The sequence below is a fragment of the Manis javanica genome, chromosome 4 (genome assembly GCF_040802235.1).
Source record: "Manis javanica isolate MJ-LG chromosome 4, MJ_LKY, whole genome shotgun sequence".
Taxonomy (NCBI): Eukaryota; Metazoa; Chordata; class Mammalia; order Pholidota; family Manidae; genus Manis; species Manis javanica.
The window spans coordinates 137,993,077-138,020,207 of NC_133159.1; the positions used below are offsets into that span (position 1 = coordinate 137,993,077).

General features: G+C 49.2%; 1 protein-coding gene and 1 long non-coding RNA gene across 2 annotated transcripts; one reads left to right on the forward strand and one right to left on the reverse strand.

Moving 5' to 3' along the window:
- Positions 1-1,143: 1,143 nt before the first annotated feature.
- ADAP2 (ArfGAP with dual PH domains 2) lies at positions 1,144-26,870 on the reverse strand. The gene is made up of 11 exons (XM_037002324.2): positions 26,667-26,870; positions 25,658-25,788; positions 23,958-24,049; positions 21,785-21,864; positions 20,374-20,486; positions 14,277-14,423; positions 10,251-10,334; positions 7,466-7,528; positions 6,108-6,185; positions 5,148-5,376; positions 1,144-4,143 (listed from the first exon to the last, which is right to left on the reverse strand). Exons 1-11 carry the CDS (start codon positions 26,758-26,760, stop codon positions 4,109-4,111), a joined length of 1,146 nt encoding a protein of 381 aa, XP_036858219.2. The 5' UTR covers positions 26,761-26,870; the 3' UTR covers positions 1,144-4,108.
- Positions 6,192-14,261, forward strand: LOC140849070 (uncharacterized). Its single transcript, XR_012130568.1, has 3 exons — positions 6,192-6,518; positions 7,703-7,817; positions 10,622-14,261. It is a non-coding gene; the product is annotated as an uncharacterized lncRNA (long non-coding RNA).
- Positions 26,871-27,131: the final 261 nt, after the last annotated feature.

Consider the following 27,131-nt stretch of genomic DNA (forward strand, 5'->3'; position numbering starts at 1 on the left):
ATCCATTCTGCTTATAAACCCTTCCAGGGATTGTTTCACTTCTGTGATCTCCTTCCTGACATCTGTGATCTCCCTCTGGACTTCATCCCACTGCTCTTGCATTTTTCTCTGCATCTCATCCCATTGCTCTTGCATTTTTCTCTGCATCTCTGTCAGCATGTTCATGATTTTTATTTTGAATTCTTTTTCAGGAGGACTGGTTAGGTCTGTCTCCTTCTCAGGTGTTGTCTCTGTGATCTTTGTCTGCCTGTAGTTTTGTCTTTTCATGGTGATAGAGATAGTGCGCAGAGCTGGTACAAGTGACCGCTGGAAGAGCTTCCCTTCTTGTTGGTTTGTGGCCTTCCTCACCTGGGAGAATAGCGACCTCTAGTGGCTTGTGCTGGGCAGCTGTGTGCATACAGGGCTTCTGCTTCCTGCCCGGTTGCTATGGGGTTTATCTCCGCTGTTGCTGTGGGCGTGGCCTGGCTGGGGCTGCTCCTCCAAAATGGTGGAGCCCCGTTGGAGGGGGAGCGGCTGGGAGGCTATTTATCTCCGTAAGGGGCCTCTGTGCTCCCTGCTGCCCAGGGGGTTAGAGTGCCCAGAGATTCCCAGATTCCCTGCCTCTGGTCTAAGTGACCTGTCCTGCCCCTTTAAGACTTCCAAAAAGCACTCTCCAAACCAAAACAACAACAGCAACAATGAGAGAGGGAACAGAAAAAAAAAAAAAAGGAAAAAACACTCGATTTTTTTTTTGTCCTCAGGCGCCGGTCCCAGGCACCCGCTCACTGATCCTGCTGCCCTGCCTCCCTAGCACCAGGGTCCCTGTCCCTTCAAGGCTTCCAAAAAGCACTCGCCAAAAAAAAACCGCTCAGGTTTCTTTCCACCCGCCGGGAGCCGGGGGGAGGGGCGCTCAGGTCCTGTCGGGCCGGGGCTTGTATCTTACCCCCTTCGCAAGGCGCTGGGTTCTTGCAGGTGTGGATGTGGTCTGGATGTTGTCGTGTCCTGTGGTCTCTATTTTAGGAAGATTTTTCTTTGTTATATTTTCATAGCTCTATGTGTTTTGGGGAGGAGATTTCCACTGCTCTACTCACGCCACCATCTTGGCTCCGCCCCTGTAGTAATATTTTATTTACTAAAACAACTAAATTATATTTGAAGGCAAAATAATTTACACCGTTTCCATTTTTTATTTTGAATTTCAAATACTTAAAATTAGACAAAATTAAGTAAAATTAAAAATGCAATCCCTTTGTTGCATTAATCACCCTCCAATGCTCAACAGCAACATGTGGCTAGAATTCTGAGCTCACCATCTATGGCCCTCTCCTCCCAGGCTTCCCTCTCTCACCTTCCAGCTGCCCCGGTGTCCTTAAACTCTGTCCTCTGTTTTTCAATCAGTAAGATTGAAGGTTTCCATCAGAGTTTCAGTGGCCTCTTGAGGCACCTGACCGCAGGTGAAAAGCTAAAAGATTCACCCTGCCACTCCTTGCTTCTTTCTTATGACAGCTCCTGTTTGATTTCTGCTTGCTTTAGGTCATTTTCCAGATAATTGTTTTGTTAGATTCTGTTCAGAGTTTCTAACTGTTACCTGTGAAATGGCTATTCTGACATGCGGGACATTCTACCCCACCTTTACCAGAAGCAGACTCTCCTCCAAGTCTGATCTGTTCTTACTACTCCGCCCCCCGAGTCCTGCGCCCGACAATCTGTGCTCTAGCCATATTCAATTATTTGGAGTTCCCTGAACAGGCCTGTGCTGTCTTGTCACTGGGCCTTTGTATACACTTCTTTCTCTGCCTTCTGCCACACAACTCCAAGTGCTTTCTACTCATCCTTCAGGATTCAGCACAGATAACACCTCTCCTGGAGATCTTTATTGGTCAGGACTGATTCAACTAACAGGAACTTTCTTGTGCTAACAAGTCAAAAGGGAGAAGAGGACTCACTATAGGAGTCCAGAGTTATTCTCAGGGAGTTCAAAGACAGAGATGCAGCCCCGCCTTAGAAAACCAAAGGCAGGCACTTCATTTCACTGGGACTTTATCTCCATCTCTTGTACCTCTTCTCTGCCCTCTGAGGGGCTCTTGGAATCCCACTTTCCCTCCCCCAGCAGCTTCCTTCCTGCCTCCTGTTTATTTCTCTTTCTTCCCCTCCACACCGTAAATTCCTTAAGGGTAGAACTATGCCTTTATTGATTTTCTTATCCTCAGAACTTAGCAGAGGACAGCCAAAAGAGCTCATGGGTGGTAAAAAAAGAGGCAGACAAGTAAACTAACCCTTATTATACAACCCAGCAGAGCAGGTTGACACAATGTTTTCAAGGTGCTTTAGGAGCCAGAGGAGGAAGCACCCATGTCTCCATCTGGGTAGTCAGGAAGCCTCAGAAAAGACATCCCAATGATGTTGCTTGTTCTCTGATTGGGGGATCCCATAAAAAGCAGACAATATCTTAAAGATCCTCCGAAGCCCATGGGTCTCCACTGAAATGCAAAGAGAACACCCGACGTCTGTCTGCATATTGCTCAAAGGAACAAAGAATCACAGAGCAGAGACCTTGGTGGTTCGCTTCTCTAACATTTCAGCCACTGGAGATTTCTTTCATTTCCTCTCCCCCGTCTCCAGACCTCTGAACACTTTCTTCCCTCAGTCCAGTGTTTTCCTTGCCCTCTTCCTTTCGACTAACCTGTAAAGAGCTTTAATTTTCAACATCGCATTCTGGAGAGGAAGGAGGGTCCCCTCTCCTCCTTAGTCAGGGTAAACCCTGTTGCCACATGCCCCCACGGCAGCCTGTGCTTCTCCTTCCTGACCACTCTCCGTGTTGTCCTGCCCAGTGTAAGGGCTGCCTTCCAGCAGTCGGAAGCCTGTGACAGCAAGACCAGATAATCAGGGCTTGGCACAGAGCCCGGCACCTGGGATGTATTAAAAAATATTCATTGCTTCCAGTGAATTGCAATTGTTTCTACCTCATCAGAAAGAGAAAAAACCTTGGCACGGAAGTAGGGAAGTGAGCTTTCCAAGCCTCAAGGCCAGACCTGGCATGCAGGCTGGACCGCTCTCTACCCTGGGGTCCCGGGGAGCTGTCTCCGTGGCTTACTTCCCTTCAGGGCATGGCTATGATGAATGTGGGCACCGTTTTTTTGTATTATCTAGGCTTTTATTTATTCTAAATGGGCACAAAGATGGGACTCTCATAAGAAAAAACACCGTTTTTGGGGAGTGAAAAGTGGATGTTTTTAAAAATTATTGTCCCAACTTTTTAATTTGAAAATTTTCAAATCTATAGAAAATTTGCAGTAATGGACAATAAAGACCCACCTATACTTCATGTAAATTTATCATTTGCTAACATTTTGCACAGTGGCCCACTTTCTCATTTTCCCTGTATACGTGTGTGTGTGTATGTCCTTTCGTATATAAACACAATACTCTATACATATACATATATACATACACTCACTTTTTGCTGAACTATTTAAGAGTCAGCTGTGGACTATTATTGCATTGTACCCATGAACACTTGAGCACGTGCCCCCCTAAGAATAAGAGCATTCTCCTACACAAATATAGCGTGATTATCACAATCTCACAATACTATTAGTTAATATACATCCATATTCAAATTTCCCCAGTTAGCTCAATTCTGTCCTTTATATCTGTTTTTTGTAAATCCAGGATCCTATCGAGAATAATGAGTTATATTTTGTTGCTTCTTTAATCTCCTTTAATCTGGAACAGTTTGCACACTGCTTTAGCTTTCATGATATTGACAGTTTTGAAGAGCCCGGGTCAGCTGTTTTGTAGAATGGTCCTGATATGGATTTGTCTGATTGTTTCTTCACAGTTAGATTCAGATTAAATTTTTTTTTTTTCTGGAGCAAGCATACAACTTGTGTAATGCTGTGGGTACGGATCCATTCCAGTTCCCTCATTTCAGATGTCCTGGGCCTTAAGGACATGTGCCAGGTCCCCAAGACCCCTAGGGCTGGCACTGGGGAGATCTAGGAGCCATCAGGTCTTGGCTGCCATCTGCAGGGCCCTCCTGCTGGGCAACCCAGGCCGAGGTGAGAACTTCTCCTCCCCACCAGGAGCTCCAGGTGGCCAGTGGCCAGCCGGCTTCTCGGCCAGTGGGTCACCTGTTGCTGCGGTCACTCTCTGTTGCGGCAGCTGCAAGGGGAACAAGAGAGGGCTGACAGGGTGGCCATGCCAGTGCGATCCTGCTGGAGAGAAGGGACAGCAAGGGGACAGTGGCACAGCGACAGGGGGAACCAGAATAAAAGAGGGACTGAAAGGGGGAGAGAAGGAGGGAAAAGCAAAGAGTGAGAGACACAAAAACAAACAGAGAGACTCAGACTCTTTTTCCCAAAACAGAAAAAGAAGCATCAGCGGACATGCTTTACTAACACTACCAATCTGACGCTCTTTGGCTTTGAGATTTTAGAAAGTGAAGAGTTTGTGTCTATGCTGGTCAGACTCAGAGGGCACAAAGGTTTCTCCCAAGGGGCCATGTGGGGTCACCTGCACAGTTAGTACTTTTCCAAACTCCACTTCTCCTTGGTGCCCAAAATCCAGGCCCTGCGCCAGAAGTATCCTGCTCTTTTATCACGGGACTGTCAGCAAAGACGGAAGCCTCCATGTGACCCATCTGGTGGGTAGGGGAGGAGTGGGAGAGAAGCAGACAGAAAGGAGGACCCAGAGAAAAGAAGGGCACTAGAAATAGCCTTCCCTCTGGGAGTGGGAAGGAATCCAAAATCCCAGCAGCTGCCCAGCGGGGGTGACCTTAGCTCATACTAACAGGCCAGGGTTTTCTCACAAGAAAAGGGACTTGGTGTGGAGGGGTGGGAGGGAGTGTACATAAAGAGAAGATGCTTGGCTCTGGACTCAGTGGGATAGAGAGGGGAGGATCTAACCCACGGTCCTGCCAGGGTGAAACTCCTCCAGATGCTAATGGGGAAGGGCTGCCAGTAGAGGAACTCAGTGTGCACGGAGAGGGCTTTCTGGCAATAATGTGCACTGTCTGTATTTTTCTTTGGCAGGGGGAGAAGAAAATGGAAAGAGTGCAATCAGGAGTCATAACCTCAGATGCAGGGCCCACGGAGAGCCCCAGTGAAGAAGCCCTTTTCTGCCCTCTGCCCTTGGTCAAAAGATCAAGCCCCAGGACCGCATCTTACTGAGGAGGTTGAGGGGTGTTAAGGGGCGGGAAAGGACATCCTGAAAACTCTCCAGCCATTCCCGCTGCTCTTTCTCGCTGGGGCAGGTGAAGATGAATCTCCGCTGAGGGGTGACGATGGTGAGGCCGGCCTTCCAGCGATTCCCTCGGGTGCCCTTGGGCAGGTCTTCATATACCTCATACCCCTGTTCATTGCTCCCGAGAAAGACCTGGCCCTGTTCAAAGGCATCCTGAAAATAGAGGACACATGGTTACCAGAGGCCACACCTGGGGCAGAGGGGCACCTGCAGCCCTGACAGCCCCCAAGCTCTATTTTTGAAAAGGGATGTGTGGGGAGAGGATGGGAGTAGGGTATGGGGTTCTGCTGGGGATTTCCTCTAGGTGGGACCCAGAAGCTGAAAGGCTAAAACCATAAAATAATCATACCGGTCCTCTGCTAAAATGATGCTTCACATTTGTGGAGCACTTATTATGCACCAGGAATTCAAGTGCTTTACATGTAGTAACTCATAGACTCCTCACAGCAACCTCTGAGGAAGCCACTGTTATCATGCCTGTTTTCCGGAGGAGAAAACTGAGGCACAGAGAGCTAAGCAGTCTGTCCAGGGCACACAACTAAAAGTGGCAGGGCTGAAAGTGGAGCCCAGACAGCTGAGCTCTACAGCTCACACTACTCATCACTCCACTCCAGACTCCCAGTTAGAAGGGAGTCCAGGAGACTGGAGGACCAGGAACGTCTGTTTAATGACATTGGCAGCCTTTGGATACATGTAAAGGACCTCCTGAAAGGGAGGGGAGAGAATAGCTTCATGCACTGGAGACTACTTAGAGACAGGCCAAGGAGGAGCTACGTCCCCTATGCCAGGTTTCTCCAGCCTTGTAGCCTCTCCATGGTCCTTGACCAGCACTGCCGCCAACTCCATCTGAGGGTGCACGGGGAGGGGCTGACAGTGGCTCTTACCAGTGGGTTCTTGTAATAGAGCAGCCTCCGCTCCTGGGGATCCAAGGCAAACCATCTTTTCTTGAAAGGTTCTCTCTGCTGCAAAAGAGGAAACCTGTACCAGGGTCGGCCACGCCACGGAGCAGAGGTCACAGGCCCAGCCTGGGCTAGGCCACTGGAGCCAGGCACTGTCCTGCACAGTAGTCAGACCCCCCAGGATTCCTCCCTGAGGTGTCAGAGCTTTGAAGGCTCTGCCTGCCCCCTACCGCCCTACTGCCGCGCATCACCCTGCTGCCTCCAGGCACTGCTGTAAGGGGCCTTTCCTCTTCTCAGGCTGTAGACAAGAAGTCTCAGAGAAAGGAAGTTGGAGAAACCAGAAGTGGCTACTGCTCAGCAATGCAGAAGGCGCCGCCCCACAGAACTGTAACCAAGGTCAGGGGAAAGCAAGCCCCAGGCGGGAACCACAGGGAAGGGCTGTGCCGCTGGCTGGTAAAGGAGGAAAACAAAATGCGCAACCCTTTGACTAGTTTTCAGGCTGTCCCAGGCCTCCTTCCACACTGATTGCCTAACGCCTTTCACTGTGATCTTAGCCATCTGCTAAACACATAAACACCATAAAAAAAAAGCATGGGGTGCAGTGCTTTGGGAGTTGTTCAGGCCTTAGGGTGCTCCCTGTGCTGTTCCTGCCTCCCCTTCTGCCCTCACGACCACCCGGATCCGCTCCAGCCTCGCCTGCCCAGCATCTGGGCTGAGATGTCCTGGGCAGCAGGTGCCTCGCCTCCACCCTGCTGGAGGCTGCGGGAGGCACCCAAGTCTTCCCTTCCCCACAGATAAGCAGGAATGAGCAACCCTGGGGCTGGGGCAGGTTTAGCAAAGGAGAGCAGAGGCCCAGGTGGAGGGAGAGATGCATGCCGGGGAAGGGCATGCCCGGTGGGCCGCGCTGGCTCCTGTGCCAGGTGTGTAGGTATGTTTTCTTAGACCAGTTGCTAGCCCATCTCACTTGGATGGTCTTGGCAGGCCCCCAGCACACAGAGCACACAGGGGTTCTGGGGAGAGAAAAGCTGTCCCCAAGGGAGGCCTTCTTCACCTCTGCTTCCCAGGAGTAGGATGGAAGTCAGTGAGAGGCAGTTAAGAGTGCAGAAGCCAACGGTGATGCTAAGAGGGAGATGCGTGGTGACCCAGAGAAACCCCAGCAGCCCCGGTCACACACCTGCTAACTGGGCCCTCCCCAGCCTTCACCCCAGGAACTCACACACACTGGTTTACTTCCCTTCCATCTTCCCACCCGCCACTTCCCCATTTTCCTCCCTCCCAAATTCTGCCCCACAGCCCACTGGGACAGGGGCCACCTAAGTCCTGCAGGGAGCGGTGGAACATACCCTTGGGCCAGTCTTCTCCATGAAGCCTTGTTTGAGGTAGTTCCTGGTGATGAGAGGCGCGAGCTGGGGGAACAGAGACATATGCTGATCCCCTGACTCACACCCCAGGGGCCCAGAGTTCCTGCTGAACTTAGCTCCGCGATAAAGGGGAAGTTGGGAATGGGGAAGGATGTGTGCTCTTGGTCCACAAGGTTATATTTGGAATCTGGTATGGATGTAATATTAATATTTCAACAGAGCCAGACGACAGCACCCCAGATGTCTGCAGAGCTTCTCAGCATGGCAAATCTTCAAGACCTAGTCTAGGACTCCTTCAGGAACCACAGGAGGTGACACCGAGGAGACCCTACTGGTATCGGGGGCATATTCTGAAAGTCTACTGTGTGTCAGGCTCTGGGTACAATTCTTAATCGCCCTGTGAGGTGGATATTATCATCCTTGTTGAGTTTGTGCAGAAACCAGGCCTCAGAGAGGTGGTTAGGATTTTTCCCCATGTCATGTTGCTGGTGGGATGAAGAGATGGGCTTCACACCTGGGGCTGATGGGCAGCAGGCAGACAGTGTTCCTACCACTACACCATGGTGCTAAAGCATAAATGTGCCAGAGCCCTCGATCAGACCTGGTTGTGGGTGGGCATTCTGACACAGGGCCACAGGATGGGGAGACAGAGTGGGCAACTAGAGATAGGGGACCTGAGTTCAAGCTCCAGGTCTGACCTCAACCAGCTGTGTTACCTTGGTAAGACCTTCCCTCTCTGGGCCTCTTTCCCTAGCATAATGTGGAGACCAGATTATGTGGTCTCCAGGATCCCTTCCAGCTTGCCATCTATGCTGAGAAGTTGGCAGGGATTGATGCTGGCTTCAATCCAGGGACCAAGCCTGCAAGTCCAGAGCTTCAAATGACAGCCCAGGCTCCTGCGAGCAGGGGTTCTCCCAAGCTCCAGGCCCAGGGCAGGGGCAAAGGGGAGTAGGAGTGGGAAGTCTGAAAGGGGCCCAAAATGAACACATATGCTATACCACTCCCTCTTCCCTAACATACATTCTGTTGGCTCCAGTTCCTTCATTTGGAGAAAAGACAAGAGTCTCAAACTGCTCAATAGTCAGCCTGAGCCAGGGCAGGGCTGATCTAGGCCCAGGGAAACACTTAGAAGAAGGAAAACCACATGGCGGGAGGCTACTTACTGAACCACAGATGCCTGGGCTCACTTGATTCTCACGATAGCCCTGGAAGGTAGGTATTGTCCCCAGAGTGACAGATGAGTAAACTGAGGCTCAGAGAGGTAAGATGACTTGCCCTAAGTAACACAGCAGCTTCTCTGACTTCAGAGTCCATGCATGTCTTAGTACAGGACCACAACTGCTCAGGTTTCTGGAATCTGGATCCCTACACATGAGCCAGGCCTGGATGATTGCCCAGAACCTCACATCATGCAGAGACACAGGGGGAGGAAAGACAGAGGCAGGTGGGGAGGAGATTGCGGGTAGATAACCGCTGACGATGGAGGATGAGGGAGGCAAGAGGATACTGAGGACTTTGGCCAGTTTCTTCTGCAGGAGTCAGCAAAGTTGGAGAGTGGGCCCAGATAAACACAGCCTAGTCTGCACTTTGTCCTCTGGGCCCTCCAGTCAGCAGTCCGTACTCCCAAAGCTCTGCCCACAGGGGAGTTCTGGCTGCTGACTCTGCAGGCCTGGAGGGCTCTGGCCCAGGCCTGGCTGGAACTGTTTCAGAGAGTGGCCATATCGGTACACTGCTCAGCCTGGAGAGGACCCCTGTTCTACACACTTAGCTCCCTGTAAACCTTGGAATTAAGGAACAATTAGATTTCAAGGAGGATCTAAGAGTTTGGAATAAGGAAATCCCAGGATTAACATGGTCTGTCCACCTACCTCCAATACTCACAAAAGTCTCTTAGAGCAGGGTCTAAAACAGTCACCCGGCCATAGCTAGAAGGGACCCTGAGATGACCCAGACTAACTGCCACCTTACAGGTATGAACACAGATGCCCAGAGAGGTGGTGTGACCTGCAGCAGTCCCACAGCTTGTCATCAACAGAGCATCCACAAGAGCCCAAGCCAGCTGGCTGGGGGCAGTGTCTTCTGCCCCTCATTATGATGGCTTCCCTAGACAAGCCAAGAGGTGTAGATGGATACCCCAGATGTCTGAGGATGATCAAAAGGAAGTGCTCAGGTTCACAATTACCTTGGCCATGAAAGGTAGCCTGTTCCTGGTAGAACTGTAACAGGGAAGATCCTTTTGCCTTCCCGAAACCAGAGCACAAAAGCACAAAGGGAGGGCAGGGTGAGCAGAGCCCCTTTGGTTATTCTCTTGACCTCCCTGGGACTTGGTTTCTAGTCAGTAAAATGGGGATAACCACCCCTAACTGTCTGCTATGAGGGATTACTGGATAAAAGGGATTGCAAGATAAAATGGGCTCAAAAGCACTTCATAAGCAGTATGTTAGGGATCATTTGTACATTTTAGTGGGAGAAGGAGTCAGAGGGATGCCCAAATCCTGAGCCCTTGACACTGTGCATGGTGGCCGTGCACCCTGAAAGGCAAGAACCTGACCTACTTTTTGAAGGCGGCCTTGTCGTGTGGCCACAACCTCCCAGCCTCCCCAGGAGAGAGCCTTTGGTTTCCTCTGAGGTACCCCACACCTCTTCTCAAGGTCTAGCCCACAAACAAACCTAGGCTGGCCTCTGAGTGTTTTTTTAGGTCAATCAACAAGGAGAGAAGGAGGTGGCAGAGAGGAGACTCAGAAGTAGGGGTCCACATTTAGCTCACCTCAGACTCTGGTTGCTCAGGAAAGGCCATTTTTAGGTACTGCAGACGGGCTGCACGGAGGGCATTGAACCAGTCCACTATCTCCTGCAGAGAGAATTGCAAAGGACAAATGGCAGGCAGAGAGATGGAGGACGGGGAGCTGAGTCCGGTGACAGGAAGCTAGCTAGTTTGGGCACATTCATTCAGCACATGCGCACACCCCATGCTTCCCTCGGGCCTGTGGGCTGACCCCAGGCACCTGGGAGGATGAGGCCAGAGCCCAGGGCCTCACCGAGCAAGCGCACAGCCCCTGGTAAATTGCAGATGTGGAATCACTGGGTTTGGGGTGGGGCCTGATTCTGTATCCTAACAAGCTCTGTATCCCTAACAAGCTCTCGGGTGCTGTGATGCCTGCCGATGGGATCCACTTCACGGAGCAAGGGTCCTCAGACGTCAGAGACCAGCTTTCAGGTGGGCAGGTGCACCCAGGATGCTCCTGCACAGCAGTGCTCATTGCTTGGAGTGCAGTTTAGGCCAAAGCTGGCTTGGACCTTCTACTGTTGCTCTGGGAGAGTGCACCCCTCATCTTTCCCTTGGTGAGCCATGCATCTAGCTGGGTCTGCTTCTCTCCAATCAGTCCTCCCCACGGCATCAGAGTGATTTCCTAATTGCAAATCTAAATGAGTCTAGCTTAAAGAAATTCTTTTCCACTACCCTCAGGAGAAAAGTCTAAATTCTTTAGGGTGACTTTCTCTGCTCTCTGAACTCCTTCCACACAAAACCATTTGCAACACCCCCCATCTGACCCCCCAGTACATGCTGTTTCCTCCTCCTGGAACACTGCCTCACCCACCTGTCTCCCTTCACCTCACAAATATCTTCTACCTAGGACATGCTACTCATCCCGGAGGCTAATTTAGATGCTGTCAGAGATTTTTGCTCAGCCCAACCCCTGCTTCTGTGAGAACTGCCCCACCCAATGTCACCTGCCCATCCCTCACCCAGAACTGCAGTCCCCTTGGCTGTGATCCGCCCCCTTCTTGGCCATGGTAGCTGGGCCAGGGTGGACCAATGCAGAGGCTGGACTGGGCTTTTCAGATTCTTCCTCCTAGGAATCTGGAACCGGGGAGGCTAAAAGACTTGTTCAAGTAGCTGCAGGGCTGCTCTTTGATGTAATAGGGCCACTGAGAAATTCATTTGAATATAGTTATAAAACAATGAAACGTAATTACCCTTTCTCTCTCACAGGTCATGTACAGCCTAGCATTCAGAGTCCTGGGCCCTGTCCTGAGAATTAATAACCTTCTCGGGTCTCAGGCACTAAGGAAAAGGGGCCATCCCAGAAAAGACCCATCCAGGCCTCCACTTTGGGCACTTTTTGGGGACCCTGAGGCCAAATCCAACCTGCATCCATGTTTGTTTGGCTCCTGAAGTTTTGTTTGTTTCAATTCTTTCTACAGGTTTTCCTGTTGGCCACAGCCTGATAGCTGCCCACGTCACTTTGAAATGACCTATCTGGCTCCTACACACATGAGCTTGCAGTCCTGCATTTATGCCTGCTGGGGCATCACGGGTAAGAGGAGGACGGCCAGGTCCAGGTTATCAGATGCTCCACAACTGGGCAAATGGCAGCATCCAGTACCCTTAGTGTCAGAGCCCCTGGGCACCTCAGCAAAAGCCCTTGTGCCAATGACTGGCATAAGGAACAGCCACAGGGATCCAGCCGAACAGGCCTTGGGGCAACAGCAGAGCCCACCGGGGACTGAGAGCCAGGGATCTCCTCTGAGTTGTCCAGACCGCACAAGCTTTACCAAGATTCTGGTAAAACCGAGGGAGGGAGTCAAGAAACACTAAATTTCTTTAGACCAATACTAAATTTCTTGCCAATCTGGGGAATGGCGTCCTTGAATTTAGAGAAGTGGGACACTTACTTGCACCCCTGGTGTTCTCTCTCTCTCTCTCACACACACACACACACATACCCTACAGTTTCTGACTCTAATCCTTCAGGAGGCCCAGCCATATTTCTTGCCCTTAGAAGAAATACCCCTGTATCTCTCCCATTCTTGCCCCTTTCCACCGGTTTGCATGTCCTTTTCAGCATATTTCATAATTTTGAAACAAAAACTCCTTCCTCTGGAAAGCCTTTGTTTTTGGTATCATTAATCTTTTACATGAGGAACATTATATTTACTAGTCTCCCCCCTTCACCAAGTCTCTGCCACAAAGCCCATTACAGTCACTGTCCATCAGCGTAGTAAGAGGCTATAGAATCCCTACTTGTCTTCTCTGTGTTGCACAGCCCTCCCCATGCACCCCTCCAACATTATACATGCTAATTGTAATGCCCCCTTTCTTTTTCCCCGCCTTTACCCCTCCCTTCGCACCCATCCTCCCCAGTCCCTTTCCCTTTGGTAACTGTTAGTCCATTGTTGGGTTCTGTGAGTCTGCTGCTGTTTTATTCCTTCAGTTTTTTTCTTTGTTCTTATACTCCACATATGAGTGAAATCATTTGGTACTTGTCTTTCTCTGCCTGGCTTATTTCGCTGAGCATAATACCCTCTAGCTCCATGGAAAGCCTTTTGACGAGCCCCCACACCCCCAGACTAGGCCACTTATGTGTCTGGTGCATGGCCCCGCCCCATCACAGGGCTCAGTGCCTATTTCCTCATCTGTCTCCTTGTAGAGACTGTGAGCCCTTGAGGCCTACCCACGGCTCTGCCCCATGCACTCCCACACACTCCAGAACTTGCACAGGACTGACTGAACGAGTGAATTCATGAAGGAATAAGTGATACAGATAGGAAATTGCTCACAAGATTTTACCTTTTACATCTGCCACAATCATGAGCAGAGAACAGTAGTGGCTGATGTTTGTAGAACACTTCAGGGTAAGGAAATGCTTTCACATTCCTGCCTCCTGGTGTCTCAACCCTCAACCCCTCTGGGAGGTGGGCATTCTAATCCATAAACGAGCAGCCTTAGGAAGGACAGGACCTGCCCAGTAACACAACTAGAAGTGGCTCCAGTTTCTGACTCCAAATCCCCGCGCATCTGACCACATTCCCTGGAGCTCTGCCTGGACTATGGAGAAAGCATGAAGCCTGCTGGGAGGACGGCCCAGGGTCACCATCCTGGTGCTAGGGCCCCTGGGGGATATCTGGCCTCTGTATCAGGCTCCTGGCTCCTGCCGCCAAGGGTTCTTCCTCCAGCACAGGCACAGGAGGGTAAGTGGGTGAAGGGCTCAGCAACCATTGGCTCTGTGACCCTGTGTAAGTTACTTAATATGTCCATGCCTCAGTAAAAAGGAGATAAAACATTTCCAGGGTTGTTTTGAGGATTAGGCAATGATGCATAGTGATCACCAAGGACAGTGCCTGGCACAGAATTAATAGATGCTTGTAGAAGGTTAGCTCCCTCCTTCATGGGCCGCCCCACCCCTCACTAAGCATCTCTGTCCCTTGCCCAGTCACATGACTCTGTTCATTCTGATCCAGCTTATTCTTTTGGACCTGGACTACTGGGCTGCTCTTCTCTGACCAAGCTGATTTTCTGGACCCTTAAGCAGTGCCTCTCAACTTTAATGTGCATAAGGATCCCCTGAGGATATTGTTAAAATGCAGTTTCAGTAAGTCCAGGGTGGGCCTGAGACGCTAGTCCTAACAAGTTCCCAGGTGATGTTAACACCACTGATGCAGGACCATACATTGAGAAGCAAGGCCACAGAGTGTCCCACTGCCTGATCCATTCCTCCTCCCATATTCAGAATCTCTGGCCCTACCTGGATTTGCCCTCCCTGGGGCATAGTCCCTTTTGCAAACCAGATTCCCCTTGGTAGCTGCCCACTGTCCAGACACATCCTCGGTACCTGCCATGTTCTTCTCTCTGATCCCGCTCTGCCTTCCTCAAACCTCTCTACCTCAGATCAGAAAGTAACAATAGATTAAAGCAAACAGCAGCAGATAGTCTCAAGAGCAGCTGACCAAGGGAGTCAGTGAGCTGGGCCTGCGTGTCCTGGGGTGCAGGGCTGGAGGCTGGTGAACTCACCTTCCCACTCTCGTGATACACAAACAGGTTCCTGAGGTGGCCCTCTTTCCTGTAGGTGATCTGCAGCCCGTGGGGGTTCCCTATCTTCTCTGTTTGGAAGGTGGCATTCAAGTCCTTGATGCTGATGACAGATTTGGGGCCTTTACCCTGAAAGAGAGGAAGCAGACACTCAATATGCTGACAGCAGGCGGCGTCTCATCACCTTCACCAAGGCCTCTTGCCAACAGATAACCAATGTGTTACTCTTCATGGGTCTTAAATGCTGTTGCTCTAACAGCAAGATGCACAGCAATTCAACGCCTCTTCTGTATCCAGCCATCCCACCATTCCGGCTGAATCAGACTGACCTCTCTGAACAGGAAGCGGGCTTGGAAAGCCCTTAATTCAGGATTTCTCAAGCTTTTTTTGAGGCAAATCGTCTATGGAAGCCAAACAAATAAAGCAAACCGATAACAGCTGGTGTGGGGACCTTGGTGTGTCCCCTCCCGCAGTCCACACTCCGTCCCCAGCAGAAGGGAGGGGAAGAGTGCTTTTCTTTCTAACCGATAGGAGAGAAAAATGATGCAAACTCTCAGACCTGTGGGAGTCACTAACCACATGTGGCTTACTAAAACTGAATTTAAATAAAAGTAAGCCAGTTCCTTACTCACTCTTAGCCCCTTTTCAAGTGCTCAAGTAGCCACTGTGGCTAGTGGCTGGGGTACTGGACAGGGCAGACACAACATTTCCATCACTGAAGCAAGTTCTACCGGACAGTCTTCTCTAGAGGGAAAAGTGGTCATATTTAGTAAAAAGGTGAGTGTTTTGCTTTGACCCATGATTTCACATCTAAGAATCTAGCCCAAGGAATTAATTGTATCACTGTGAAAACATGTATGTCAAAAGATATTTATTGCTGTGTTGCTTATAATAATAGTAATGGGGGGCAGAGGAGGAGGAGGGGCATGAAGGGGGGAAGGGAAGAGAGGGGAAATGATTTAAATATTCCTTGGATGATAATGGATTAAAGAAATAAATCATTGTACATCCACATGATGAAATAGCACAAAATTTGTTAAAGGATAATTCGGATCAGTATTAGTAATATGAAAAAATATTCATGATATCCGTGAGTGAGAAAACCAAGCCTCAGAATAGGATGTATATAGGAACCTACTAATACAAAAATTATATACACATACACACAAAAATATATGTACATTATATATTTATATACATACACATATGATGTATATATATTTGAACATGCACAAAAGTATAGCCAGATTTACACCAGTACTCTTAATAATGGTTTCCTTGAGAGATTACTGGAAGGCTTTCCTTTTAAAATATTTACCAAGAGGAATACTAAAAACACAGAAAAGTACATCTAACTTTGTCAATATTCTTCCTAAGATTTTAAAAAGGAAATTTGAAGTTACCAATAAATCAAAATCCTTTAACCACTATTCACTCCATCCCATTCTCCTCCACTCCCTATAGGCAATTATTGTCAGGAGTTTGGTATTTATTTTTCTAGTTCACTTTTTATACCTTTACACACATACATATACCTCTATGAACAACATGGTATTGTTTTATGTGGTTTTAATTCACATAAATGGTAGCATACTGTATATATCATTCTATATCTTGATGTTGTCACTCAACATTACATTTTTACATCATATTATTATTTTGTATATTATAGTTCTATTCGTTTTGCAATAAATCAGTTTAGTTTTCTCTTGTAAATGGCCACACCAAGAGGTACCCGTCTATTTTCCTGTTCACAGACACTGAGACTGCTTCTGGTTTTTTGCTATCCTAGGTAATGCTACGGTCAGCTTGTGTCTCTGGCACACATATGTGAGATCTCTCCGGTCATAGTGTATACTGAAGAGTGGAATTGTTAGATCACAGGTGCGTGCATCTTCGACTTACTGGAAACTGCCCCCTTATGTTGCTGAAAGGCTCTCCACTGTGGCTGTACCAGTATTTACTTCACTATTGAAAACTGAATAGCATATTCAATAACATGATAAAAAGGAAGGATAAAGAGGAGTCGCCCTTGCCCCACGTCTTCAGCCCTGCTTGACGCCGCCAGATCTAAGCCTGTTTGCCAACATGATGAGCATGACATTGGATCTCATCAATTTTCATGTAATCAAATTTACTGAGGTATAATTGGGAAACAATAAATGGCACTCATTTTGAGTACAGCTTGAGTTTTGATAAATGTATATACCCATGTAAGCACCACCACAATCAGAATATAGAACATCAGTATCACTCCAGAAGAGTTCCCTCATGTCCCTTTGCAACTCCAATCCCACCTAACCACAGGCAATTACTTACCCCCTTTCTATTCATACACAGTAGTTCTGCCTGTCCTGGAACTTCGCATAAATGGAACTATTCAGTCATTCTGTATAGGACTTCTTTTGCTCAGAATAATATTTTTAGTTTCATCTACATTGTTGCATTTATTAGTAGTGTGTCCCTTTTTATTGCTGAGTAATATTCCATTCTATGGATATACTACAGTTTGTTCATTCAGTTGTGGATGGACATTTGGGTTCTTTTCAGGTTTTCATTACTATGAATATAACTTCTATGCAACATTTGTGTACAAAGCTTTTTGAGGAGTGAGTGGCTGGGTTATATGGTTATATGGTTAGAGTGTACCTAACTTTATTAAAAATTGCCAAATGGTTTTCCAAAGAGGTTGTTTCATTTTACAGTCTCACCAGCAATGTATGAGAGTTCTGGTTGCCCCACGTCCTTGCCAATACTTGGTATTGTTAGCCTTTTTAATTTCAGCCTTTCTGGTGGGTGTGAAGCAGATCTCACTGTGGTTTTAATTTGCATTTCCCTGACTGCCAGAGAGATTAAGAATCTCCTATATTTAACAGGCATTTGGGTTTCCTCTTCTGTGACTGGTTAGTCCATTTCCTTTGCCCATTTCCTTAATGGATTGTCTTTTTCTGCTTGCTTTGTAGGGTTTGGTTTTTTAAAAATGTGTTCTGGGTATTAATATTTTGTTGTTTTGAAATAGTTCCTGTGTTCACTTTCTTTATATTTACTTCTTTATATTAACCAAATTTTTACATAAAAATAAGTTTCCTTTATAATTTAAAAAGTTTCCCTTTGGGGAAAGAAATTATAAAAGAACAAAAGTAACTCATTCTATTTTCTGATTGTTTTATACTTAATAGGTTTAGGATTGAGAAACAGATCAACTTTTTCCAACCCAGGATAAGACCCTCCTAGAAGCCAACTCACAGCGTGGCTGCTGAGGTTCGGGGGCACCTCCTAACTGCAGTGGCACATTCCCTTCCTGCCTTTTGTACCTGCCCCATTTTTCAGGGCTTTAAATTTAAGACTGAGAAGAAATCGCTTCTCTCACTTGGAGGGTTAATACTCTTCATCCCTCATCATTTTTCAGTTGGCCTCAGGCGATAACTGCACTGGATAGGTCTGGCATTGCTCTGGCTCACATAGGAAAGCCACAGGGGAAACAGATAAGGATTTCTGTGTGTAGGAGGTGGAGTCAGGTGGAGACCAAAGTGTTCAGAGTTTGTCCTTCTCTTACTATGTTGGGGTCTCCTTCATATTCTCTCTGCTGGAAACTGTCCACCTTTCTGTCCTCTAAATACTGTAATGTCCCAGGGCGCAGTGTGGTTAATAATCTCCAAAGACGGCTCTTACCAATTCCTCCCCTCCCAGTATGCAGAGGCCATCTACCCATGGGAGGTGGAATCTATATCCCCTCCCCTTAAATGGGGCCTGGCTGCATGACTGGCTTTGGCAAACAGAAGACAATTCCTAGTCAAGCCTTTAAGGGGACTGGCAGAATCCCCCTTTGCTTGTGCAAAGCCAGCTGCCATGCTGTAATGAAGCTCAAGTTAGACTCCTGAATGGGGAACAACCAAGAGAGACAGAGGCCGCATGGAGTAGCCAAGGCACCAGACATGGGAGTAGAGACCTCCCGGGCCTCCTAGGCCCACCCAGCCACCAGCTAAACACACAAGGTGAGGGACCTAGCTGACACCACATGGACCGTGCTGGAGCAGCCAGGGCCGGCCCAAATTCTTGACACAGGACTGTGAGGAATAATAAATTGATGTTTTAAGCCACTGAGTTTTCTGGCGGTTTGTCACTTAGAAACAAATAACTAAAATACTCAGTCCTTAGACATCTTTTCTCATCTATCCACACTGCCTGCTTAGGTGATCCCAGCCAGCCCCATTGCTAAACTAGTCTACAGGCTGATGACTCCAGCAATAAACTCTGCTCAAACCTCCAGACTCATACATCCAACTTCCTTCTAAATGCCTCCACTTAGATGACTAATAAGCACCTCACACTAAAAAACTATAGGTCATCCCCTTAGGGAGCCAAGTCTTTGCCATCTCAGCAAATAGCAAATCTATCTTTCTAATTGTGGAGGATAAGAATCTGGGAATTATCGTTGATTCCTCTTACTTTCATACTCCACAGCCATTTCTTCCAGTAAATTCTATTTGCTCTGCTTCCAGATTTGATGCAGAATCTGACCACTTCTAACCACTTCCTTTATCACCATCCTGGTCTGATTCACCATTATTCCTCACTTGAAAATTATAATAGCTTCCTAGCTGGTTTCTCTCCTTCCACTCTTGCCTTCTCCCTCAACCCAGCAGCAGCCAGAGTGCTCTTGCAAAAAGTTTAAGTCAAATTACATCACTTCTCTGCTCAAAACCCTCCTGTGGCCTCCCATCTCAGAGTAAAATTCAAAAAGCCTACATTTTTTGTAAATCATATATCCAGTAAGGGACTTGTATCTAAAATATGTAGAGAACTATTGCAACTCAATAATAAAAAGACAACCTAATTAAAACATGGGAAAAAGATCTGAATAGACATTTCTACAAAGAAGATACACAAATGGCCAATCAGCGCATGAAAAACAAAGTTTGACATCTTTAGCCATGAAGGAAATGTAAATCAAAATTGCAATGAGCTACTACCTCGTACTCAATAAGATGGCTATAATAAAAAAGACATATAATAATAAGCATTGGTGAATATGCAGAAAAGCCTTCATGCATTGCTGGTGGAAAAAGAAAATGGTGCAGCCACTTCAGAAGTCCGTGTGGCAATTCCTCAGAAGATCAGAAGATTAAACAAAGAGTTACCGTATGATACAGCAATTTTGCTCCTAGGCATATATCCAAGAAAAATGGAAACATGTCCACATGAAAACTTGTACATGATGTTCATAGCAGCATTATTCATGCTAGTCCCAAGTAGAAACAACCCAAATGTCCATCATTTGTGATGGGCTTCTACACACACTGTTCCCTCTACTTCCACTCTTCCCCCACATATCCAATAACTCACTTATACTTATTCACTTCCCTGCTCAAATGTCATCAGAGTGGCCTTCCCTGACCACCCTGCAGGAACAGCCACCTGCATGAACAGCCCCCACCAGGCTGCCACCATCCTCTAACCCTTCACCCTCTCTTAGTTTACTTCCCAGGACTCACTGCTACCTGATATATCATATATTGATGTATGTTTCTGTTACTCACCCATCTCTTTCCACTAGAATGCAAGCTTCCTGAGACCAGAAGCTTCATTTAATTCATTGTTATCTCCCCAGTGCCTACAATAATGTCTAGCTATACATCTTTCTGTGTGGACGGACAGTGACTGCAGTGGGGTGTGTGGCGGGGGACTTGATAATATGGATGAATCTAGTAACCATAATATTGCTCATGTGAAATCTTCATGAGATTGCATATCAATGATACCTTAATAAAAAAAATAATGTCTATGTCTAGCTATAGTAGCTGCTCATAAACATTTCTTGAGTGTATGAATAAATGAAGTCAAATCAAACGATCACTGAAAGCTTCATCGTGAACCAGCCTAGCTGATTTTAGGTGACCAGAGGTGTGTTTTTTTAGTGGCCTGGGTTGTCTGCATAACCAAAGGAAGGAGCAGCTGTGGTACCTCACCTTCAGTGGCTGAGGTTATCCACAAGACAAGGCACCATGATTAAAATGTAGGCCCCAGTGGAGGGAACCAGCGCTCAGGGAGGGGAGCCCCTGCTGCTCTGGCTGCTCACCTCTTCTTTAGTGTAGTACTTCAGGAGGCCTTCTCTTGCCAAGAGGACAAACTTCCTTCTCAGAAACTGTGCGTTGTCCCTTCCCCGCTTCCACAGGAACCCTTCTCGGTTACCTTAGACACCAAGGAGGAGATAGAGTGAACACCGGCGTCCTTAAGACAAACAAGCAGCTCAGAACCTCAGAGGGCTTCAGGGGTGGATGAACCTCAAGGCCTCCACCTGCTGCTAAAATGTCTCGAAACTAACCTAGTTACTTCAGCTGCAGGACATGGGGGTCCCGTCCGGGGCCAAATTGGCAATGTCTTATGATTTCAGTTGGGCTCACGCCCAATTTCCTTGGCTGTTTTATAAGAAGACATAGTAAACCCTTACATAGGCTAAGCCCTGAGGGACTGGACTGATTCTGAAAGAGGTCCATGTGGTCCTGTCCAACTTCACACTGACATCAGTCTAATGAAACTCGCCAGAGTTCAGGAGTAATGACCGCTAGGCATCTGCTCACTGAAGAATACCCGGTGCTTCTGGTAGCTAGGGGAGTGGAGGCCTGGCTGCCTCTCTTCCTCAGAGTGGATTTGTGCACATTGCTCTTTGGGCCAGCACCAGCTTGGACCCAAAGCAGCTGGGCAGAAACTGCTGCAGGTCTAGGGCCACCAAAGAGGCTGTGCCCTACATCAAGGTGTGCCTTACCAAGGCTTGTGCCCTACCAGGGGTTACATTAGCCAGAAGCAGGGGTGCCTTTTTCTGATTGGTGTGCCTGGTAGCTGAGTCTTCCTGCAGTTTATATCAGGACTCTACACACATTGCAAGGACTTGAGACAAATATGCCTCTTGGTCACTCCACCCATAAAACCCCACCAGCCAGTGTGCTGCTATTTTGGAGGCAGAGGAGCCCACACCTTGGCCTCTGAGGCCACAGTGAGGGTGGCAAGCATCCATAGGTTGAACCTTGTTTCTAATACTCAGGCACTCTGTTTTCTAGAACTCATTAAAGCCTAGACTTCAAAAGATGATATGTCATATGAATTCCCTGATATATGGAATATAAAAAACAAACAAAAAAGAAATAGACCCACAAATATAGACAACAGACTGTTGGTTACCATAGGGAAGGGGGTGGGAGGATGGGTGAAATAGGTGAAGGGGCTAAAGAGGTACAAACTGCAAACAGTAAACTAAGTTAGACGTAGGAATGGAAGTACAACATAGAGAAGTTAACCAATAATATTGTAATATCTTGGTATGATAATGGGGTAAGTACAACTGTTGTGGCGAGCATCTAGTAATGTGCACAAGTATCCAGTCACTATGTTGCACATCTGAAACCAACATAATATTGCATATCAACTTTGTGGCAGTAAGAAAAGGAAAGAAAACACTAACTAGAAAAAAAAGATGATGAAAATAACTTTACCTGGAGGTGAGATGGTTTTCCCATCAGCCATAAATTCCTGTCTTTCATACTTGGCTCGAATCCATTGTTCCTTTAAAACCCTAAAAAGACAGAGCGTTTGGTCAGCTGTGTCTGATGCATCCTCTCCCCACCGTGATTTTCTGAGAGCCTGCAGCTGAAGGCAGGAGCATCCCAGCAGCTGTCTTACTGCCTGCTCAGGCTCCCCAGGGCCTCGTAGAGTTGGTACTATTAAAATTTGGTGCTGGATAATTCTGTGTTGTGGGGGCTGTCCTGGGCACTGTAGGAACCTTAGCAGCATCTCTGGCCTCTACCCACTGGATGCCAGTATCACCCGTCCCCGGTTTTGACAACCAAAATGTCTTCTGACATTACCAGTGTCCTGGGGAAAAATATTTCCCCCGATGGGCTATGTGAAAGCCACAGGGCTCTTCCAACCTTGAGGTCAATGAGACAGATACCAGCTGTCCCGGATCACCTACCCTGCCACCTCCCACTGCGTGCTCAGGCGCATATGCAGCAGAGCATGTGAGCTCCTCCTGTGGCCTCCCCCTGACATCTGGGCATGCTACACTGGACAGAGGAGTGGTCTGAGGGCTCAAGCACCTGGGATCTGGTCCCACTCTACCCTTTATCCACAGTGTGATCAAGAGTGGGTTACTTAAGTCCTCTGAACTTGAGGAATATGCCAATAATATTATACCTACCTAACCTCAGAGGTTTAAGTGTATATGAATGTATATAAATGTCCCTGCTAAGGGTGGCTGCACCTCTGTCCTTCCTATAGTCTGATCCCCAGATCCAGGCAATCCCCCTGTGCCTGAGCTGGCTTAACCTGCATTTCTGTCATGCACAATCAAGAGCCCTACCTAATGCCCCGCCCTCACCCCCAGTGCATTGAGGAGAGTCACAAGCCCACCATGGGACGTGAACCACAGAAACAAAGCTGGGAGAGGGGATGGAGACTGGGGCCCCTGGAGATGGAGACCTCAGAGGACTTCTAGAATTGTGGGGAGAAAGCTGTTAGTGTCCAGCTACCAGTGCAGGGCTGTGGTGGGGTCACAAGCCATCTGTGCATGGGGCTGGCAGAAAGCCTAGCGCACAGGTGCTCACCAAGTGCTTGTTCCTTTCCCCTTAGCAGATGGCTGAGGGGCAGCGGCAAGGCAAGGTGAGGCAGGCCCTCCCAAGGTGAGGCCAGAGACCAGGCAGCATTCTGAAGCTGACACTGAGACATAGATTAAAACTAGCATGTCAGCTATTTTATATAATTATCTCATTCAGCTTCTACCACCTTGCAATGATATAGGCCTCATTATCTGCATTTCAGAGATGAGGATGCCATGAAGTAGAGAGATCTGGTAACCTGTCTGGTGAGGCTGAGTTCTTGGGAGCCAAGCTCAGCCTCAGGCAGTCAGTTCTGCAGAGGTCGGGGGTCACTAGGTACCAGTGTCACACTGACTCCTCACCTCCAGGGGACTGGAACCCTCCTGCTACTTCACAGCTGCCCTCCTCCTCCCGCACCCGTTATACTGGATTTTCCCCATGCCGTGGTGTGTGCCCTCAGGTCCTGGTGTCGCCTGGGCTGGTCACAGCCCTGCCTCTGTGGGCCTCAGGCGTTTCAACTGTATCATAGGGATAATGGCTGTATTTATCTCATCTAGTTGTTGAGAGAATTAAATTAATGCACACAAGCATTTGGCACAGGGCCTTGTGTATAAGTAAAACTCAATAAATTATTGGTAGCTATTATTATTTTTATGGTTATTATTTAGGGATCTAGGGCCTAGGCAGCTGCTTTGGGGCTACACTGAGCCCATGTGGGCCAACCCTAGGCACACCACTCCCTAGGAAGTAAGTAGAACATTTGTTCTACTAACATACCAGCATTTCTCATCTCTGTCAGGTTAGCCACCACCAGTATTAACTGAGGCTATGAGGACATCAGAGGCAGAGGGCCAGAGCGTAGAGAAAATGTCCCATTTCATAGCAGTGGAAACTGAGTCCCAGAGAGAAGTGACAACCCACACAATAAAGGTAGAGAGAGGCTTTCTCCATGACAGTACCACATGCTTTCCTGGACCCACATGCTACAGGTCCACAGAAGAGACCACCGCCAGCAAAGGCACCAGAGGCGGTGAGGGGTGGGGCAGCTGGGACCAGGGAATCGCCCACTCACATGCAGTCGTTGGCTTGGGGGATATAGTAGAATGCAGGGACTCTGGCTTCGTACTTGGCTTTCACACGGAGGTTCCCGTTGTGGGTCATAAACTGCAAGACAGCAGCCACTGGGGTAATAGTAGAACTTGAAAAAATGTGAAACGAAACCATGGTCTACCCAGAAGGCCCTTGTTCTCACTGGCTTCTACGCTGAGTCAGGAGACATGTCCTACCGGACTTGGTCTCCATTCTGCTAGGAAGTCCCAGCCTGGAACAGTGAGGTGCTATAATAACCATGTCCCATACGGCAGAGCATTTACACACACATTAGTTCATCTGATTCCCTCAACCATTTTAATATTACTGTCCCCTTTTTAGAGATGAGGAAACTGAGGCTCAGAGAGGTTAGGCAACTTACCCAAGGTGACACAGCTAGTAAGTGGAGAACTGGGATTTAAAACCAGACCCAACTCCAGAGCTCCTGTTCTTTCCCACCCCACCCACAGATGGCCAGGCCACCAGCAGCAGTCCCTGCAAGTCTGCAAGTCTGCAAGAGGAAGATGTAGCTGGAAGAAGTCAGGGCCGGCCCCCGACTCAGGTCAGGATGATCACTGGGCCCTTTTGACACCTGAGACATCCAGAGACAGATGTGCCAAGAGTGGCTCTGGCCAATAGTCAGCACTCAGGAACAGCAGTGGCATAGTTGGGGTGAGGGAAAAATGTCAGATTTTTAATCCACGTTCCTTGGGCAGAGTGAATCCTATTCTCCCCCTCCTCAGGGGCCACTGGGCTGTGTTGCAGGATTTGGATTCACATCCCATTGTGCTATATATTCACTGAGTGGCCCTTGGGCAATACCTAAACCCCAGAACTTCAGGGACTTCACCCACAAAATGAAAATATACTAGGGGAATTATAAGGCACAAAGTACAACCTTCAGGTTTATGTGCTGGTTTTCTGGCTTCCTGTCTTTCTCATGCACTAGAGTGTAAGCTCCATGTGGGCAGAGACCTTATCTTGTTCAACGCACTCACCTGATACCCAGCACACAGTAGGCTTACAGTGACTGTGTCACATGAATAAGTAAAGCATTCCACCCAATGGCCTAGCGCAGTGCATGGCCCTGAGAGGGCACTCAGCAAGCATGGGCCCTCCTCCCCAGCAGTCCCCAGAGTCCTAGGCCAACGAGCAGTTTAGAACTGCCTGCTCTCTGAAGGTTTTCTGATGATGACGGTATTATCACCTAGGCCAAAGATGTCCTCCATCTCTGTAGGTCAGGAGAGCAAAGTGGTCTCCTTCCTGGCTCCAGGGACTGGAGAGAGACTGGAGACCATGAATCAGGATATTTCTGTTCCAGTCCAGGACTCCAGACCACAACAGCAGCTGTTAAGGACTCCTTATGTTATATCTGCCTTGAGCCCACATCTAACCCTCTCAGCAGCCCTGTGAAGGGGTAGTAGTATGCCTATAGTACAGATGTGGAAACTGAGGTCCACAACTAGGGTTAAATAACAAGTTTAGGGCTTTCACAGCTTCTTAATAAGCAAGTGATGGAGCTAGGATTTGAACTTAAGGTCTCTAAGCCAAAACTCTGATAGGCTATGCGTTTTCCCTCGCTGCTTATTGTTCCTCTCTGGGCCTCAGTTTCCTCCCTTGTAGAACGGGAGCGCCCTGCCCACCTCCCCCGCCCCAAGGCTCTCTATGTGAGTTCCTTGCTACCTCCACAATACTGTCGTCCCAGAAGTCAAGCTTCACGGATTTAACTTTGCTGATGTCTGGGAAGTTGCGGTGGACGCCGGAGCAGTTCAGACAGATGAAGATGCCCAGTTTGTAAGAGGCCCAGTCCGGATCTGCGGGGTAAAGGGCAAGAAGGCAGCTGAGTGGAGAGTCGGGCAAGGAAACCAGGGCTGGGACGGGGGCGCTGGGTGAGGCAGGGCTTGGCAGTCAGAACGGTGCCCAGCTCTGCCCAAGCCGGGAACATCTTCTCTCTTGGTTTCCCCACCTTGGGTGAACTAAGATACCAGCAATGGAATCTTCTGGTCAGCCCACTGGCCACGGTTCCGTGGCGACCAGGATGAAGATCTTGGAAGGAGTCCCGCGCATGGGGAAGGCGCGATGTGGAAGTGACAGGACTCCGGGGAACCGAGAGGAGAAGGCAGAGGGAGGGACCTGCACCGAGGCGCCGGGCTGGGGCGCTGCAGGTAGGGAAGTCTGAGTCAGGGTCCCCCCGGTGGGCCGGTTCGGAGCGCTGTGGAGCAGGAACGCCGGAGGACACCGGGGAGTCCGGCGGCGGGGGAGGGGACATTGGACAGGCAGTTGGCTCTGGCCCGGGGTTTGGGATCCCTTGGTGTGTGGCATGCTTGGGTCCGAGGGCGTGCGAAGTAGCTGAAGTCGTCAGGGACCGAGGTCCGGGTGGGCAGGGTGTCTGGAGTGGGTGGTGAGCAGAGTGGTCAGGGCACCCGGGTCCGGGATCTAGTGTCAGGGTCCAAAGACGTTGAAAGATCCGTGTCAGGGTCCAGACTGGGGAGGTCAGGGGGCCTGAGTTCGGGTGGGCGCGGTATCCGAGGTGCAGAGAGCAATGGGGGGGTCCAGGCGGGAGCCTGGATCCGAAGGTGTCCTGAGAGTCACGCCCGGGGTCTAGCGGGGGGCCCGGGACAGGACAAGACCTGGAAGGAGGGGAAGGGTCTGGGGGGCCGGGGTCGAGCTCCTCGCGCCGCTGCACCCTTACCCGCCGCTCCGCAGTCGGCGCAGAGCGCGTTGCCTGTGCCCGCCGCCTGCAGCAGCTCCAGCAGCCGCTTCTTGTTGCGCTCGCGGTCGCCCATGGCCAGCCGGCCGGAGGGCTCAGCGGGGCTCAGCCCGGCCGCCCCCCGGCCCGCGGGCGCCCAAGGCGCGTGCGCTCGCTGCGCAGACGGAGAGGGACCGAGCCAGGCGCCTCCCGCCCGGACGCGCCCCGCCAGCCCCGCCCCGACAGGACCTTCCGCCCCGCCCCCGGCGCGTCCAGCCCAACCTCGGCTCGGCGGGCTCGGCCCCCAACTAAGCCGGGCACCCAGGGCAGACTCCCGAGCGCGGGGCTTGGAGTCGTCCACGCAGACCCGGGATCAAATCCTGGTCCGCCGCTCGCTAGCTGCGTGACTATGGTCAACCTAGTCAACCTCTCTGGGCCTGTTTCCACCTCCGTAAAAGCAGAATGAGG